At 42.3% G+C, this 18,267-nt stretch overlaps 1 protein-coding gene across 4 annotated transcripts in view; it reads right to left on the bottom strand.

The window, feature by feature from the left end:
* The window catches only part of fstl5 (follistatin-like 5), a 505,241-nt gene that overhangs the window by 39,287 nt on the left and 447,687 nt on the right, over positions 1-18,267 (bottom strand). For 3 of the 4 annotated variants that reach the window (XM_072573289.1, XM_072573241.1, XM_072573184.1), the window contains 2 exons: positions 7,832-7,858; positions 4,797-4,915 (listed from right to left, as the gene is read on the bottom strand). In XM_072573289.1, coding sequence (XP_072429390.1) covers positions 4,797-4,915; positions 7,832-7,858 — 146 coding nt within the window. The remainder of the gene's footprint in view (positions 1-4,796; positions 4,916-7,831; positions 7,859-18,267) is intronic. The other variant, XM_072573249.1, reaches the window with a different exon arrangement.

Below are 18,267 nucleotides of genomic sequence, written 5' to 3'. Positions count from 1 at the left end.
AACAGAATGTTTAATTTGGCATCACGTACAGCACAACCGCATGCACTGAAGTGCCTGTTCCTGTGTTGTACAGTTTGATGTTCTATGGTACACAAATGACCTCACTCAGCAAAATGCAATGCAATGATGCAATGGATTCAGGCACAGTGGAATACAGTTCTCTGCTTAGATGGGAGAAGTTGGAGCTGTTTTTTTTACAGCAGAATAGGTTGAGAGGAGATGTGGTGCAGAGACTCAAAATCAAGGGACATCTGGATTTTTTCTATTAGTTTTGCAAGAGACATGTGAAGTGTGGAGGGGATAGCATTTATGCAATAGTTGGGGAGGGGGGAGGGGTGGTTAGAGGGCGGTGGGAGAGAGAATAGTCATTGGTATGTGCAAATGGCAGAACAATGTGTCTTACTGTAAGACTAGAAAGTACAGACCGTCCCATTGTGGCGAGGGGAGGGATGACAGAAGGTGCTCGAGAATGTATCAAGCAAAGCGAAAGGAAAGGGAAGGAATAGGTTCACAATTTGAAGCTGTTGAACTCAATATTGAGTCCGAAAGTTTGCAAACTGCCTCGTTTGAAGATGAGGTGTTGTTTCTCCATTTTTGCTGTGATTTGCCGGAGCGTTGCAGCATATCAAGGACAGACAAGTTGGATGACTTCACGTGATACCCTGTAGGTTTCAGCAAAGAATATATTTGCAACATATATCAATAATGACAAAAAACCCACAATTGACAACCATTGTGTGAAATTCAAAACAACCCAATGCCTGTTTGAAACAGTGGCAAAAAGAATTGTCTCTGTATTATAAGATATGCAATTTATTAACATTTCTCAGTGGTTACGTTACTGGATTAGTAAGTCAGGAAAACTCATTTCAAACTGCAGCTTGAGAACTTGAAACCAGTTTAAAGACTATCTGGAATTAAAAGGCTTGTGTCTATAATAGAGGCCATAAGGTGGATTTTCCTCTTTAGTACATACCTGGAATTCTGTTGGGAATGGGTGAAGTAATAATTAGGGCAACAGAGTTTCAAACACACCTCTCCATTTCTGACTATAGCATCTCTCCCCGAGTCAGGAACTGTGTCTGAAAACACTTTGCATAAATGTTCTGTGATGACAGGAGCACGACTCTGAAGGGCTGAGAGAAATTTGATTTCATATCCCAAACTAATCGCAACAAAACGGGAGGGATATGGAAATTTGCAATCTTTGAGAAGATTTGTAGCTCAAGTTGAGGTTCAGGTTGTAAGTTTGCTCGCTGAGCTGGTAGGTTTGGTTTCAGACATTTCATCACCATGCTAGGTAACATAATCAGTGAGCCTCTGGTGAAGCACTGGTATTCTGTCCTGCTATCTATTTATGTGTCATGGTCTGTGGGAGGTGATATTATGAGTTGGTTGTGGGCTTCATTAATCATTTCTTGCAACATTCTGCGGCTATTCTGTTCTGCCATTCTCTGGTTTATGAGATGTTTGAATAAGAACCTGTCGGACCGACCACTAACAGACACGGAGAAAGCTGTGCTAATATGAGGGATGAACTACAATGACAGAGACGTGGACAAAATGGCCTTCCTAGCAGCACTGGAATCAACCCTGAAAGGCAATGAACTTACGGAAGAAACCCAGCCGATCATCAGGCAGACAGTACCACCAGCACTAAACAGGAAGAAGGAAGGGAACACACTCAACACAGAGGAAAGGAAAGCCCTCGAAGGACTCAGAAAAGAAAAATCAGTAATATCGCAAGCCTACCAGCTGACAAAGGACTGTCATCCTAAAGAGAACACAGGACATTGAAAAGGTGAACTCACTCCTCACAGATACCGACACCTACCAACAGGTGGCAATAGACCCACATTCACAGCTAGAAAACATATCACAGCATCTCTGAAGAAACTCCACAAATCAGGTGAAATTAACAAAACAAATCTCCAAAGCATGAAAACTGATAGATCCAACACACCCTGTTACTACAGATTAAGCTACAGCGAGGTACAGGCCCTTCAGCCCCCGATGGAGATGATTACCGAGGGTACATAAATCAGGAGCTCCCCTCAGATCCATAGTCTCACTCTCTGGCACACCAACATACAGACTCACAAAGGAACTTCACTGTAAACTGAAATAGTAGAAGACTCATGTCACTCCATCCACTCCTCCCAAGAATTCCTAAATGTCATCAAAGACACCAAGATAGAAGAGGATGAAGTCATGGTCTCCTCTGATGTAACGGCCCTATTCATATCAATTAACATCAGCCTGGCCAAAGAAACACTGATCTCATTACTAGATGAACCGAGGACACAAACATCAGACAGCACCAACTCCATCAGCAAGGACAGCATCCTCAAACTAGTAGACCTGTGCTTCACAAACATCTTCATCTTCAACAACAAGACCCACAAACAAATCAACAGGACACCCATGGGATCACCAATATCAAGATTCTTAGCAGAAGCAGTGATGCAGAGTCTAGATCGAACAGCCTCCCCCCCTCCCTCCCCCCCCACCCCGTGATCCAACCCAAGCTTTGAGTCCACTATGTAGATGACATAGTTTTCATCATGAAACAGAACAAATTAGAGGAAACCTACAATATCATTAACAACGTCCTTACTGGCATAAATTTCACCAAAAGAGGAAGAGGACAACAACAGATCCCACCCCCCCCCCGCCTTCCTAAATCGTCAGAGTGGAACGAACAGTCAATGGAGTACTGCAGACCAGTGTCTAAAGGAAAGCAACGCACACAGACCAGACACTTAACTACGGGAGCAATCATCCCAACACCCACAAACAGAGCTGTTCAAGACATTATTCAAATGGGCCACAACACACTGCAGCTCCCAGGTACTTGGAGCAGAAGAAGAAAAATACCTGTACAGCGTAATATTGACAATGTGTACCCGATAAACACAGTCCACAACCCAAACAAATAGACACAACGAGCCCAGAAACTCTAGCCACAGTACCATACATCATAGACATTGCGGAGACGATGAGCAGATTGCTCTGACCCTTTGGCATTATGGTAGCCCACAAACCTACCAACACACTGAAGCAGCTCCTGATGAACCTAAAGGACCCTGGAAGGACTATAGCAAACATTACATTGGACCGACAGGCAGGAAACTAGCCACCAGGATACTTGAACACCAACTAGCCACCAAAGACTAGTATCCTCACATACAGATGAGGAAGGACACCACTTTGACAGGGACAACACATCCATCCTAGGCCAGGCTAAACAGAGACACAAAAGGGAATTCCTAGAGGTCTGGCATTCAAACTGGAACTCCACCAATAAACACATCGATTTGGACCCCATTTATCAACCTCTCAGAAAAAGAATTGGCAATGATATCACCCACCACAACAGACTAAGACACACAAGCAGGAAGCGGGATAGAACAGTGCTTCACCGGAGGCACACTGATGATGTTATCTAGCATGGTGACAAAACATCTGTGAGCAAACCGACCAGCTCAGTGAGCAAACTTACAACTTGGCTATGGAAATCTGTAAAACCCCATTAGGTAAGTTTGGGAATTCTGAGAGAAGCATACTGAGGAGTCAGGTACATTTGGACAAGAAAGGTTAAAAGGCTTTGCCAATACCCCCTCAGAAACCTCACAACTGCTGACTGCTCGTACATATCCCATTCATATCCTTATACCCCATCAATACCCTTTCAATACTGCAATGCACCTTGAGTGCCAACCGTGACAGCACCCGCTATGTGTAGAGTCAATGGGTTATAATAGTGGCAAGTCATTGTCAACATTTCCTTCATCACGAAAATCATAAGTAAGTGTTGGAGCTTGGCCATAATGTGCAGTGTAGCTATCTGGTAACTAGATCAACAGATATCTGTTTTCCCAAACTTCTTCATTATGAATATTTGGCTGATCTTCAAGAATGGCTAATGGAGTCATTTCCGTCGGGATCTGTTTACATGGCTTGAATGTAAAGCCATTCTTTACATCCAAGCTTGAAAGGCAGCACTTGATGGACAAATAGAAGAGATCATAATAAGTTATGATACCTTTGAAGTACTTTATAAATTCCTACTTGTTTATTTGGATGAAATTTTAAAAAAACAGGGTTAAAGATGTAGCTATGGACACTATGAATGGTTGTAGTCGATTGACACTTTTATAGAGTACCAGGATGAGCGGTTATCATTTATCAAAGTGTCTTCACTTATTTCTTCTAGGTGCATTTTAGACTTGTTAATGACTCAATGCTTCTGCACATGGTGTACACTCTGTGAATAGGTATGGAGGAGACATGGATCTAATTAAAGAGGTGTGAAAGTGACGTGGGGGTCATGAAAGGAAAATGGAGGGATTTGAGATTGGAGAGTATGACAGTATCCAAAAGGGGCAAGGGAGGATATGAATAAGGATGGAGGTGAGTGAGAAGTGATACAGGATGTGGATTGAGGGCGAGGAATGCCTAAAAATTAAGAAGTGGAAAATTATAATGCTGAAACCAGTTTTTATGCTTTACAACTATTGGATTGTGCTAGCAAAGCCATCCTCAAAACAAAATGAGATTAACTTTATAAAGAGTTTATGCTGATATTTACTGCACATCTGAGGTGAGTTTTTGAAGACATAAAGGTGAAATTTTATCTCATCCGCCATCAGAGAAGAAAATCAATTTGCAGTATACCTGGAGTCAGGGATAGGACCAACCAAAGGGAATTATGAAATTTTTTAATTTTGACAATGGTCTATATTTCTGTATAAATTAACCAATTCAAATGACTGCATTTGCATAAATGTGCTCACCTGATTTCCTAGGATTTTCTCTGAAGGTTTAATGTGTCGTTGAATCTCACATTCTGTTGGTTGAATTACCTTGATTCCATCCTCATAAAAAATATAGAACATGTTTCCAACTCCCAATCCTAGCAAAAGAAATATGATAAGTTTGAAGAAAGAAAAGAAAACATTGGAAGGGCAGAAAGTCAAAATGAGAACATTGGAAGGGCAGAAAGTCAAAAGTCAACAGCATATAAGAGAGAAAAGTAGGTAACATTTCAGGTGGCACCTCTATGGAAAGGATTCTGATAAAGGATCTGCAAGACTTTTGGCACATTTGCCTTCGTTACTCAGTCCTTTTGAGTATTGGAGTTAGCAAGTCATGGTGATATTGTATAGGACATTGGTGAGGCCTCTTGTTGAATACTGTGTTCAGTTCTGGTTGCTCAGTTATAGGAAGAATAGTATTAAGTTGGAAAGGGCTCAGAAGAGATTCACCTAGATGTTGCCAGTTTTGGAAGGTTTGAGTTATAAAGGAAGGCTGGATAGGCTGGGACTTTTCCACTAGAGCTTAGGAGGTTGTTGAGAGGTGACCTTATAGAAGTTTATAAAATAATGAGAGAGTACAGATCGAGTTAATGGCAGTTGGCTTTTCCCTAGAATGGGGAATTTCAGGACTAGGGGCATGTTTTTAAAGTGACAGGAGGGGCAAATGTTTTACATTTGCCTGCGTAGTCCGCGTGTGGTGGATTTGGGTAAAACTACAATGCTTAAAAGACATTTGGATAAGTACATGAGTAGGAAAGATTTAGTGGGATGTGGGCCAGGAGCAGATAAGTAGGACTAGTTTAGTTTAGGATTATGTTCGGCCTGGACTTCTCCCATGTCAGCCTTCTGCAGGTCTGTTACCTCTGGAACAACCTGGTCTATTCCCCCTTCACTCCCAACACCTCCCCACATGGCACCTTTCCTTGTAATTGCAGAAGGTGTAACAGCTGCCTGTTTATCTCCTCCTTCCTCACTATCCAAGGCTCCAGTCACAGCTTCCAGGTGAAGCAGTGATTTACCTGTACTTAAATAAAGAGCAAAGATCAAAACAGCACAGTAAAAGGCCCTTCGGCCCTCCAAACCTGCGCTGATACAGATCCTCTATCTGCTGTCTGTTTTGTAAGGATCTGTATCCCTTTTGCTCTCTGCCCATTCATGTATCTGTCTAGTTCAGTCAGTTTAATCTACTGTATTCGCTGCTCACAATGTAGTCTCCTGTACATTGGGGAGATGAAACACACACTGGGTGACTGCTTTGTGGAACATGTTCTGTCTGCACAAAAGACTCTGAAATTCCTGTTGCCTGCCACACCACCTTGTTCCCTAGGTAGTATCTCTCTCTCAGGCTTGCTGCAGTGCTCTTGCGAAGGTCAGCACAAGCTTTCTTATCAGAATTTCATTTTTCTCCTCCAGAACCCCGCAACCTTTAGGACTCGATAAAGTTAGGGCTGAAGCACCTTCTCCCATGTATTTACCCCAATGCCCCATACATCAGGCTTTGTCATCACATGGCCTGCTGCCATAATTGTCCTATTGTCAGTTACTAATAGTCTAAATTAGTAGCAATTGATTCTCCCAGGTTGACCTTTATCCATTCCTTTCTTTGTCCGGAGATTGTTCTCTTTCTCTGGCTTCATCTCCACCCATCTCCCCTCCTCCTCCCTTCTCTCCCCATCCCACCTTCAGTATATATATTAATGATTTCCTAGCTTCAATAATTTCTAGAGAAGGGTCACTGAAAACAAAATGTCAACTGTGTTTTCTCTCCAAACATACTGCCAGGCCTGCTGAGTTTTCCCTGCAATCTCTGTTTGTGCTTCTGATTTCCAGCGTCGGTAGTCCTATGATTCTTTCCTGGGCCAATCAGAGGCCTTAAAGTCTGACAGGAACAGAATGTGAACTGAAAGGTAAATCTCAGAGAGGTGTATTAACATGAAGGTGCCCTCACTACGACACATTTAAATCTTTAGTTAAGGAATATTTTGAGCAGTCAGTCCATCATAGAGTTTGGAGATTGGAGGGTCAGGAATCTGTATAGAGGATGCCTCGAGGTTGTCCCAGGCAGGCAAAGAGGATGTCTGGCCCCATCTGGATAACTGGCACCTTGAGCTGCTGCCAGAGCCACGTCCAGACACCAAACCTGGCACTCAGCTCATGCAAGAGACTGAAGATTTTCAAGGTTATCTGAATTAATTGTACTCTAAACCCTCCTGCTTAATTTAAACCAGCAATGCAGAAAAGATTTATCAGAAAATTTGAGACATCAAGAATTATTTAAAGTAAAAATTAACAACTTTATTTCTTAAAGTATAACACAGAATAATTAACTAACAGCTATTCACAACTCCTTCCTCTAACTTATCTTTTACTTTCCCTTTTATAATACTAGTCCGATAAAATCCCCGAGTAAGATTTACCAAAATAATTCAAATTTCAAATCTAGCCAATGGTCATATATTTCTTGGTAGATTTGCTCTGCAGGTTGGTGTCGATGTTTTTTTTCTCTCTGTACAAACTCCTTCTCTAGACACGTACCTCTCTAACAGTTCTGACTAGCAGCCTTCATCTATTAGTCTTTTGACAGTTCTCTCCCAACTTTTCGATTTCCCCCCAGTCTTATACCTCCAAAGCATCAGATTGTGTCATTGGCTTTTAATATTGTTAATATACTCAATTCAAACTTAATTGGAGTTTGTTTTTTTTTGGAGGGGGTATAATTTAAACTGTTTGGCCTAATTCGAATTTGTTTTTGTCTCCAGGCAACCAGCTCCCCTTGCTGCTAGACCACATGTTACATTGTATCTTGTTCAGAACACTTGGTGACGTCAGGTAGTTCTGTTAGCTTTTAACTCTTAAAGATACAGTAACCCCACATCTTCATAACACACTTACTCTTAAACATATCAGGATCATTACTAATTGATGGTATTTTATTCAGAAGTTTGAACATAGAGAATGTTAATAATGATAGTTTTACAAGTACATAAATACAAGACAAAAACTTGCTTCAATACCTTCCTCCTGCCACAGTATATTTGCAACTGCAGCATCAAGAAAAGAGAGAGCCAGAATATAATTAAACAGTTGTGAACATATTAATTTCAAGAATAAGACAAATGCTACAATAGACACTGCACCATATCAAATATAACTTTTAAAAAGACAAAATGAGACCATGCAATAAGTTTTCCTAAAACCATTTTGGACAGTGGGGAAGATCCCAAAATAATATAAAGGATGCTGAAATACAACAGTTGAGTCACTATACTTAGCTGCTGTCTGATTATTTTTTGTTTTAGATGACTGATCTTTAAAAAAATGTTTAGCAATTTATGAAGACCACTTTACTAACCATCTTTAATCTTTGTTCAAAATATTACAAGATTAGAGCTTTGAGCATGTGCAAACACGTCATCTAATTTCTGGCAGCAAGTTGAATCAGCTGCGGTCTTAAATTATAACAGCCAACATTCAAATCAAATTACAACAGATTAGTTGCAACTTTAACTTAAAATGTCTAAATTACAGTCAGTTTAATAATACATGTACAGCGTCATTGAGCAACATAGCACTGAACTACCATCAAGTTTTCCATGTCCTTATATATGAATCTCTGTTGATTGATATGCTGATTAGCACTTCTGCACTGGAGTGTAATAGTCAAGTTTGTGACTGATGGCTGTAAGTTGACTTCCATAGAAAAATAGCACATGGGGTCTCTCATAATTTTATTTACTTCTATCAGATCTCCCCTCAGTCTCTTGTGCTCTGCGGAAAACAAACCCAGTCGATCGGGTCTCTCCAAATAACTGAGACTTTCCATCCAGGCAACATCCTGGTGAATCTCCTCTGCAATCCCATCTTTCCAATAATGTGATAACCAGATCTGCACAGATTATTTGATTTGTGTCCAAATCAATGCTCTATAAAGTAGCAACAACACTTCCCTGCTACTATGTTCGACATCCGGCTAACAAAGGCAATTATTGCATTTGTCTTCTTCACCGCCCTATTTACCTATGTCGACACCTTCTATGGTCATCCATGGACTTGCTTACCAAGGTCCCTTCGTTTCTCAGCATTCTCTAGGGACCATTGTTTAAATTCTTTCCTTATTAGAACTCTTAAAATGCATCAACTATTTCTGCCCTATTTTAGGCTACTTTCCTCCCGGAATGTAAGAGAGGCTGGTACCATGAGAAATAAAAATGGATGCAGATTTTGATGCAGGTGTCCTGGGCCAGTGTGAATTGGAGAAGATGTTTCAGACAACAGTAGATCATGAGTCTAGTAGGCGGTTGGTACAGTAGTAGAGATAGAGAGAGTGTGAAGTATTGGAGAGAAGGTGATGGCACTTTTGCAACAGGGTGGAGAAGGACATTGGAAGTCTTAGACCATAAGACCATAAGACATAGGAGTGGAAGTAAGGCCATTCGGCCCATCGAGTCCACTCCGCCATTCAATCATGGCTGATGCGCATTTCAGCTCCACTTACCAGCGTTCTCCCCGTAGCCCTTAATTCCTCTAGACAACAAGAACCTATCAATCTCGGCCTTGAAGACATTTAGCGTCCCGGCTTCCACTCCGTGGCAATGAATTCCACAGGCCCACCACTCTCTGGCTGAAGAAATGTCTCCGCATTTCTGTTCTGAAATGACCCCCTCTAATTCTAAGGCTGTGTCCACGGGTCCTAGTCTCCTCGCCTAAGAGAAACAATTTTCTAGCATCCACCTTTTCAAAGCCATGTATTATTTTGTACGTCTCTATTAGATCTCCCCTTAATCTTCTAAACTCCAATGAATACAATCCCAGTATCCTCAGCCGTTCCTCATATGCTAGACCTGTCATTCCAGGGATCATCCGTGTGAAGCTCCGCTGGACACGTTCCAGTGCCAGTATGTCCTTCCTGAGGTGTGGGGACCAAAACTGGACACAGTACTCCAAATGGGGCCTAACCAGAGCTTTATAAAGTCTTAGTAGTACATCTCTGCTTTTATATTCCAACCCTCTTGAGATAAGAGACAACATTGCATTCGCTTTCTTAATCACAGACTCAACCTGCATGTTTACCTTTAGAGAATCCTCGACTAGCACTCCCAGATCCCTTTGTGCTTTGGCTTTATTAAGTTTCTCACCATTTAGAAAGTAGTCCATTCCTATATTCTTTTTGCCAAAGTGCAAGACCTCGCACTTGCTCACGTTAAATTCCATCAGCCATTTCCTGGACCACTCTCCCAACCTGTCTAGATCCTTCTGTAGCCTCCCCACTTCCTCAGTACTACCTGCCTGTCCACCTAACTTCGTATCATCGGCAAACTTCGCTAGAATGCCCCCGGTTCCCTCATCCAAATCATTAATATATAATGCGAACAGCTGTGGCCCCAGCACTGAACCCTGCGGGACACCGCTCGTCACCGGCTGCCATTCCGAGAAAGAACCTTTTATCCCAACTCTCTGCCTGCTGTCAGACAGCCAATCCTCAATCCATCCCAGCAGCTCACCTCGAACACCATGGGCCCTCACCTTGCTCAGCAGCCTCCCGTGTGGCACCTTATCAAAGGCCTTTTGAAAGTCTTCCTGTAGTCCTGGGCTTTCTTCAGATTGTTGAGACTGCACTAGCCTGGTTGACAACCTTGGGTCAGGCTGCAAAGGTCTGGTATCATGGCCTTCATTGTTGATCCTGGTGGAAGAGCAGGACGGCACGGTGGCACAGTGGTTAGCACTGCTGTTTCACAGCGCCAGAGACCTGGGTTCATTTCCCGCCTCAGGAGACTTTCTGTGTGGAGTTTGCACGTTCTCCCCGTGTCTGCATGGGTTTCCTCCGGGTGCTCCGGTTTCCTCCCACACTCCAAGGATGTGCAGGTTAGGTGAATTGGCCATGCTAAATTGCCCGTAGTGTTAGGTGAAGGGGTAAATGTAGGAGAATGGGTCCGGGTGGGTTACGCTTCGGCGGGTCGGTGTGGACTTGTTGGGCCGAAGGGCCTGTTTCCACACTGTAAGTAATCTAAACTAATCCTATCACTTCTCCATCCTGTCCAGCAAGAGACACAGTTCCCTGCTGCACACAGGTACTAATTTCTCCCTGTCTGCCATGCCTGGGACAAACACGAGGAACTCTTCAGGACAGATCTGGACTGACACTGCTTTATCAGTTGCCCAACAGCATTTTAAATATGGTGCAGGTGATGCAAATCTATCAGCAGATATTCAGTGGACATGACAACCAAGAGAAGGAATAAGCAATTCAGCCCCTCAGGTCAGCTATACTATTTCATACAATCATGGTTGATCTCACCTCGGCCTTAAATCTGCTTTCCTGCTTGGTCCCCATAATCCTTTAATACTTTAAGAATTAAAAAACTGTCTATCTCCTCCTTAAATTTATTCAGCCTCCCAGATTCCACTGCACTTGGGATAATGAATCCCTCCTTATCTCTGTTTACATCTGACACTCCTTAGCCTAAAACTATGACCTCTTGTTCTAGAATGCTCTGCAAGGGGAAACATTCATTCTACATCTACTTTGTCAATCTCCTTTAGCATCTTATATACCTAAATTAGATCTTCTCTCACCTTTCTAAGCTCTAGCTTGAATTGTTCAACCTCTCCTTGGAAGACATGCCTTTCATCTCTGGAATTAATCTCACAAACCTCTCTCTCCTTAAGTAAGTGCATCAAAACTGTATGTAGTGCAGGTGTGTGCTGAAAAGAGTTGGGAACAGTAGCAAGGACTTCGAGAGGCACAGAGAGTCAGGAACGACAAAAACAAATTCAAATTCAGCCAATTAGTTTCAATTATGCTCCAAAATACCAAACTCCAATCAAGTTTGAATTTGGTATGTTTTACAATATTAAGACCAATGAAATGATCTGATGCTTTGGCGTATAAGACTGAGGAAAATTAATCAGTTGGAGGAGAACTGCCAAGCCACCAGCAAGTACAGACTGTCACAACTGACTGATACTTTTTGACTTTTTGCCCCTTGCAGAATGCACAGTTGATGTGGCCATTTAATACTCCTTTAAGGATAATCCATTGCCTATGTATTGTCATGCTTCTTAATGTATTTTCTGAACCCAGCTCATTCATAATGTGCCTTATGCTTTCATAGTTGTTATTAAAATTTAACACTTGCTTCTGCTAGAACAACTTTACTTTTAAATATATTGTAAAATCTATGAGATCATGCTCACTTATACTTAAAGGTTATTTTATAGCAACTTATTAATTACTCTGTAGAAACACAGGATCCCTACAGTGTGAAAACAGACTATTCTGCCCATCAAGTCTACACTGATCCAACAATGCGCACCCTTCCCAGATCCAACCCCTACAGTATTCCTCGAAACCTGCAATTCCCACAGCTATTTCACCCAACCTACATATCCCAATTCAGAGTGGCCAACCCACCCAGCCTGCATATGTTTGGAATGTGGGATGTTGCAAAGTTTGGTAAATGAATTATAGATTGGGGGCAGCATGTTAGAATTTGGTGTTTGTAAAACATTAGTGTTTTCAAAATGCTAGGTGTGGAAGCTTTGTGTGGTCCCTTTAAAAGATTGTGCTTTTTCACTGCTTAGAGATTTAAAATGCATGTCTGTGAGCAGCACTTTGAAAGTTTGCAGGTACACAGAGAGCATCTGAATTGAAACATTTATAATGAAAGGTTGTACAGTTAATAGACCCCAAGCAGCATTTTTACCAAGAAATAGGCTCTTGAATTTAGCTAATCAATTTGAATCAGACCCTTAGATACCAAAAACCTATCAAATTTAAATCTGATGGTTTTGACAATCTGATTGTAAAACTAATGATATGTCATCAAGGGTATAAAAGAAGGGGGCAATTGGAAAATTGGCAGAGCTAACGCTATTTGCTAGAGATTTCAGCTCTTGCTCTTAGAGAAAGCACTATCTATTTACAATGGTACCAACAATGGAAGGAAGAAAGAAAGACAGAAGGAACGACATAGAAGGCACAGAACATTCCTGGCTGTAATCTCGAGAGACTAAATTCTATTGAATTTCATATATGTGGGACTTATATTTATTGGAACAGTATACCATTAGAAACTTGCTCTATTTGGGAATGGTTAGTAGTTAGAAAGGATTTATTCTGTTTGTTAAAAGTTAATTAATTTGTTCACTGTTAAGAGTTAGATAAATAAGTGTCAAGGATTTATTTTATTTAACCACTGGAATTAGTAGAAAGGCAGGTTACACCACTTTTACAGATTATAAAGTGAGGTGCTCCTCTTTGAGTAGTTTGGTTTTAGTTCTCGGAGTGGGGGATGGTCAACCTCTACTTTATAACACGCAGACACAGGGAGAACGTGCAAACTCCAAACACACACACACACACACACACAGAGTCACCTGAGGGTGGAATCAAACCCGGTTCCTAGAGCTGTGAGGTAGCAGTGCTAATAACTGAGCCACTATATCACCTTTCTTCTTCTCTGTACAACTGAGGTGTGCTTGTTGCTGTGATCTGTGCCTGCCTGCACTCCCCTGAGGAAACATGGCCTTGAGTAGTTTCCAAAATTAAATATTAATTGGCAAGAATGATTAACTCAGGTGACTCTTGCCTTACCTGCCTGGCTTGTTGGACTGCCTGGACTCACCTTTTCCCTCTCTGCCTACACACGTCTAATCTGGAGTATGATCACCTCCTTATATGTGCTCACCATGTAGTTCTCTGCAATGTGGATGATCAACAGTGGCTCCAGCTGCTACTCAAGTTCCGAAAACCAAAGGTCAATTTTGTGTAACTGATGGCAATTATTGTAGGTGTGTTTGGCTGTGAAACCACCACAGGATACCCCATTGCCTTGCCATGCTATAACTCCTTAAAGTATTTGTTACTCTTAAAATCAATATAAATTTACAATAAAAACATACTAGTAACTTTATTTTCCTTTGTTTTGACATTTGGATAAGATCATAAATGGAGAGGGTTAGAGGGATATGTGCCAAATGCAGGTTAATGGGACTACTTTAGTTTTGGAAAGCTAGCCAGCATGATGAATCGGTCTGTTTCCATGCTGTATGTCACCATATGGCTCCTTTTGTGTTTTTAATGTATTTTGTGTATAAAATTGCAATGAATCGCAACTTGATGCTGACCCTTTTATTCATTTCACAAGTAGAGTACCCAAACGATTTTACATTGAAATTGGATGGACTGACCAAAGCATGGACAACATTGGCATCCCTGGATGGCCCTCTGATAAGAAGTGGCCAGTGATTACTCTGAAGTTGAACCCAACTAGTCTTACGTTCCTGAACATCCAGTTTGAGCCTGAATTGAGAGCATCTGCACCCTGTGATGGCCAGTGGCGTATGACAATAGAAGTGACTAACCAGTAACTGGACTACATGCTGTGTCTGTGCAATTTGACAAATAAAACATCATGATCTCCACGGAGGAAGGGCAAACTCTGCAAACTCTCCACCTTTATGTGGCATGCAGGGCTGCTTACCTTTTGGACATTGGACTCAGATGGACTTAGCATAAGCTAGCCATCTACCCCAATTTCTACCCTCTCCCTTATAAGAACCCAGGAGAGCAAAAGTATGGCAATCTGCTTAGAGTGGGAGAAAACTTTAAATATTGGGAGTAGGAAATGGCCCAAATGGGCTGAACACTGTGTAAACTTAGTCTAGGGTCTGGGATGCAAAAAAGTAAAATTGTTGGGTGGGGGCACATAAAAAGTTAAGTCAATGAGCTCCCATGTTAAGGCTATTAATGATTTCCAGCTATATGAAACAAGTGCAAGGGAGAGAAGCTGAAAATGTAAAGCTTTAAAAAGAGCTACGGAATGGAAAGAAAAGCGAGCAAATGCAATTCGAAATGACTCGAGAACAGGAACAGAGGAACCAAGTGAATTTGTTGCACATGGGATTGTTTCAGGCCCAAGGAGAGAATCCCTACCAAAGGGAACAGTGTACAATCTGGGACTGTGATGTACCCCACAAAAGCTCTGGTTAATCTAGCCAAGAAATTTCGTAATTTATAGGCAGTGGCCATGGCTCCACACCAAGTAAAACAAAAGCATAAAACCTACCCTATGGGTCACTCAAAGTGCCAGCATGAGATTGAGGGATTAAAGTCCCAATTTGAAGTTCAGAAAGAGATAATGTTCTCATTCTGGACGACAGGGACAGAAGAGGAGAACAGCAATGAGGTGCACTGGGGGGATTTAGGGAGGAAACACATTGGCATGCTGAGATCCCCAACCCCTTTCCTGAAGGAACCTAAGCCCCCAATACCCACATCATCCTCAGTAACCCCAGCCTCATTTCCCCTCCCCAAAGAATGTAAATCCCCAAATAACCACAGAGCTCTTTCCTGCCCCGATGAACCCTGCAACCATCAGTTACTGAGATAGGAAAGGATGTGCTATTCATGAAGGCACAACTGACATAGATAGCCAAAGAATTGCCAGGCTTTGCACCTACCTCGAATCCCTATACATTCTTTGACAACTTAGGGAATTTTGCATGGGCTCAGGAACCCTGGGAATATCAAGCCAGCATTGATGTGCTTAAGTCCTCCAGTTCACTCTGCTTTGCCCTATCTTCCTATGGACCAGGTATAACTCCAACCAGCAGAGAGTTTGTCCCCGATACCCATTGATTCCAGTTTTCCTGAGGTTTGTGCAAGTCACACTTGATTGAATGCAGCCTTGAGATCAAGGGATTAACTCTCACCTCACCTCTGGAATTCGGTTCTCTAGTCCATATTTGAACCAAGGCTGTAATGAGGTGGGGAGCTAAGTGATCCTTTGATGAACCCAAACTGGGCATCACTGACTCGTTATTAGTGAGCAAGTGCTGCTCAATAACACTATTGATGACATCTATCACTTTACTGATGATCAGGAGTAGACCGATGGGGTGGTAGTTGGCTAGGTTGGATTTGTCCTGCTTTTTATGTCTAGGACGCACCTGGGCTATTTTCTGCATTGTTGGGTAGATGCCAGTATTGTAACTGCACTGGAAGAGCTCAGATAGGGGAGTGGCAAGTTCTGGAGCACAAACCTTCAGCACTATTCCTAGGATGTCATGAGGGTCCACAGTCTTTGTCTTACCTATTGACTCCAAACATTTCTTGATATCATGTGGGCTGTACCGAATTGGCTGAAGGTGGTATCAGTAATGTTGGGACCCTCTGGAGGAGGCCGAGATGGATCATCCATTCACAATTCTGGCTGAATATTGCTGCACTGCTTCAGTCTTATCTTCTGCACTGAAGTGTTGGGCTCTCCCATCATTGAGGATCGGGATATTTTTGGAGCCTCCTCATCCAGTGAGTTTGTTAATTGTCCCCCACCATTCATGGCTAGATGTGGCATGACTGTGAAGCTTAGATCTGATCCATTGGTTGTGGGATCGCTTAGCTCCATCAGTTGCTGCTTATGCTGTTTGGTATGCAAGTCGTTCGGTTTGGTAGCTTCACCAGGTTGACACCTCATCTTTAGGTAAGCCCAATGCTGCTCCTGGCATTCCTTCCTGCACTCTACATTGAACCAAGGTTGATCCCATGACTTGATTGTAATAGTTGAGTGGGGGACTACGCTGGGCCATGATGTACTGGGGTACAATTCTGCTCTTCTTCATGACCCACAATACTTCATGGATGACCAGCTTTGAGTTGCTATGCCTGTTCAAAGTCTGTCCCATTTCACATGGTGATAATGCCACTCAACATGATTAAGGTTATTCTCAATGTGAAGGCAATATTTCACAAGGACTATGTTATGATCACTCTTACCAATACACTCATAGGCAATTACATCTGCACCTGGAAGATTGGTAAAGATGAGGTCAAGTATGTTTTTTTCTCTTGTTGATTCCCTCACCACCTCAATCTGACTCAATCTAGCAGCTATGTCCTTTAGGATCTGACCAGCTCAATCACTAGTACTGCTGCCAAGCCACTCTTGGTGGTTAACATTGAAATCCCCCATCCAGAGTACATTTTGTATCCTAGCCAGCCTCAGTGCTTCCTCAAAATATTGTTCAACATAAAGGAGTACTGATTTCTCAACCGAAGGAGGATGGTACGTGGTACTTAGTAAGAGGTTTCTTGCCTTGTTTAGCCTAAAGCCATGAAACTTCATGATGTCTGTAGTTAATGTTGAGAACTCCCAGGGCAACTCCTCCCTGACTGTATACCACTGTATCGTCATCGCTGCTGAGTTTATTCGTGGATAGGACAGGACATATCCAGGGAGGCGCCTGGGACATTGACTGTAAATATGATTCAGTGAGCGCGATTGTGTCATATGGTTGCTTGACTAGTCTATGAGACAGCTCTCCCAATTTTGGCACTAGCCCCGAGATTTTAGTAAGGAGGACTTTGCAGTGTCGACAGACCTGTTTCTGCTGTTGTCTTTTCCAATGCCTAGGTGAATGTCAGGTGACCTGTCCCATTCCATTGTTGGGCCATTTCAAAGGGCAATTCACAGTCAACCACATTGCTGTGGGTCTGGAACCAAATGTAGGCTAGACTGGGTGAGGATGTCAGATTTCTTTCCCTGAAGGATATCAGTAAACTGGATGGTTTTTCCTTCAATAATTGACAATGATTTCATCATCAGTAGATTCTTAATTCCACATTTTATTTCTATTACTGAATTTAAATTCCACCATCTGCTGTGGTGGGATTTGAATCCAGGACCCCAGGATAATATCACTAAGCCTCCCCACAAAGGAATTATGTTTGCTCTTTTCAAATCTAATGTGACCATTCCTTAAATCTCAGGAATAATGGAAAATTAAAATCAATACATCAAAAATTTAACTGAACATTTTTTAACAACTTTAGGATGAAATACATCAGGACCTAGGCATTTGTTAGCCAACCGCTGCAACAATTTACTTAATACCAGTTCTCTGGTGATTGCAACTTTCCTGAGTTCCTCCATCCATTCCATATGCTAATTCATATATGCCCATGTTAATGTCTCTTAATGTTTTTCTCGTGCTATGAGAGATTTGCACAAAATATGTGCAAACATGCTTAGAGTGGGCTAGGACACCTGATGTAAGGGATCTAGTCCAGTGTGGAAACAGGCCCATTGACCCAACCAGTCCCCACCGATCGTCCGAAGAGTAACCCACCCAGACCCATTTCCCTCTGACTAACTGACCTAACACTATGTGGCAATTTAGCATGGCCAATTCACCTAACCTTCACATCTTTGGACTGTGGGAGGACTCCGGAGCACCTGGAGGAAACCCACGCAGACACGGGGAGAACGTGCAAACTCCACACCGACAGTTGCCCAAGGCTGGAATTGAACCTGGGACCCTGGTGCTGTGAGGCAGCACTGCTAACCACTGAGCCATTGTGCTGCCCCATTTGAGGCAAAAGTTGTCAATCTAGCAGCAGTGCAAAGGGAACATTTCTGTGCTGAAGGGGAGGTTAGCTACCTGAAAGTAT

The sequence above is a fragment of the Chiloscyllium punctatum genome, chromosome 1 (genome assembly GCF_047496795.1).
Source record: "Chiloscyllium punctatum isolate Juve2018m chromosome 1, sChiPun1.3, whole genome shotgun sequence".
NCBI classification, from domain to species: Eukaryota; Metazoa; Chordata; class Chondrichthyes; order Orectolobiformes; family Hemiscylliidae; genus Chiloscyllium; species Chiloscyllium punctatum.
This window is presented reverse-complemented; position numbering and strand designations above follow the sequence as displayed.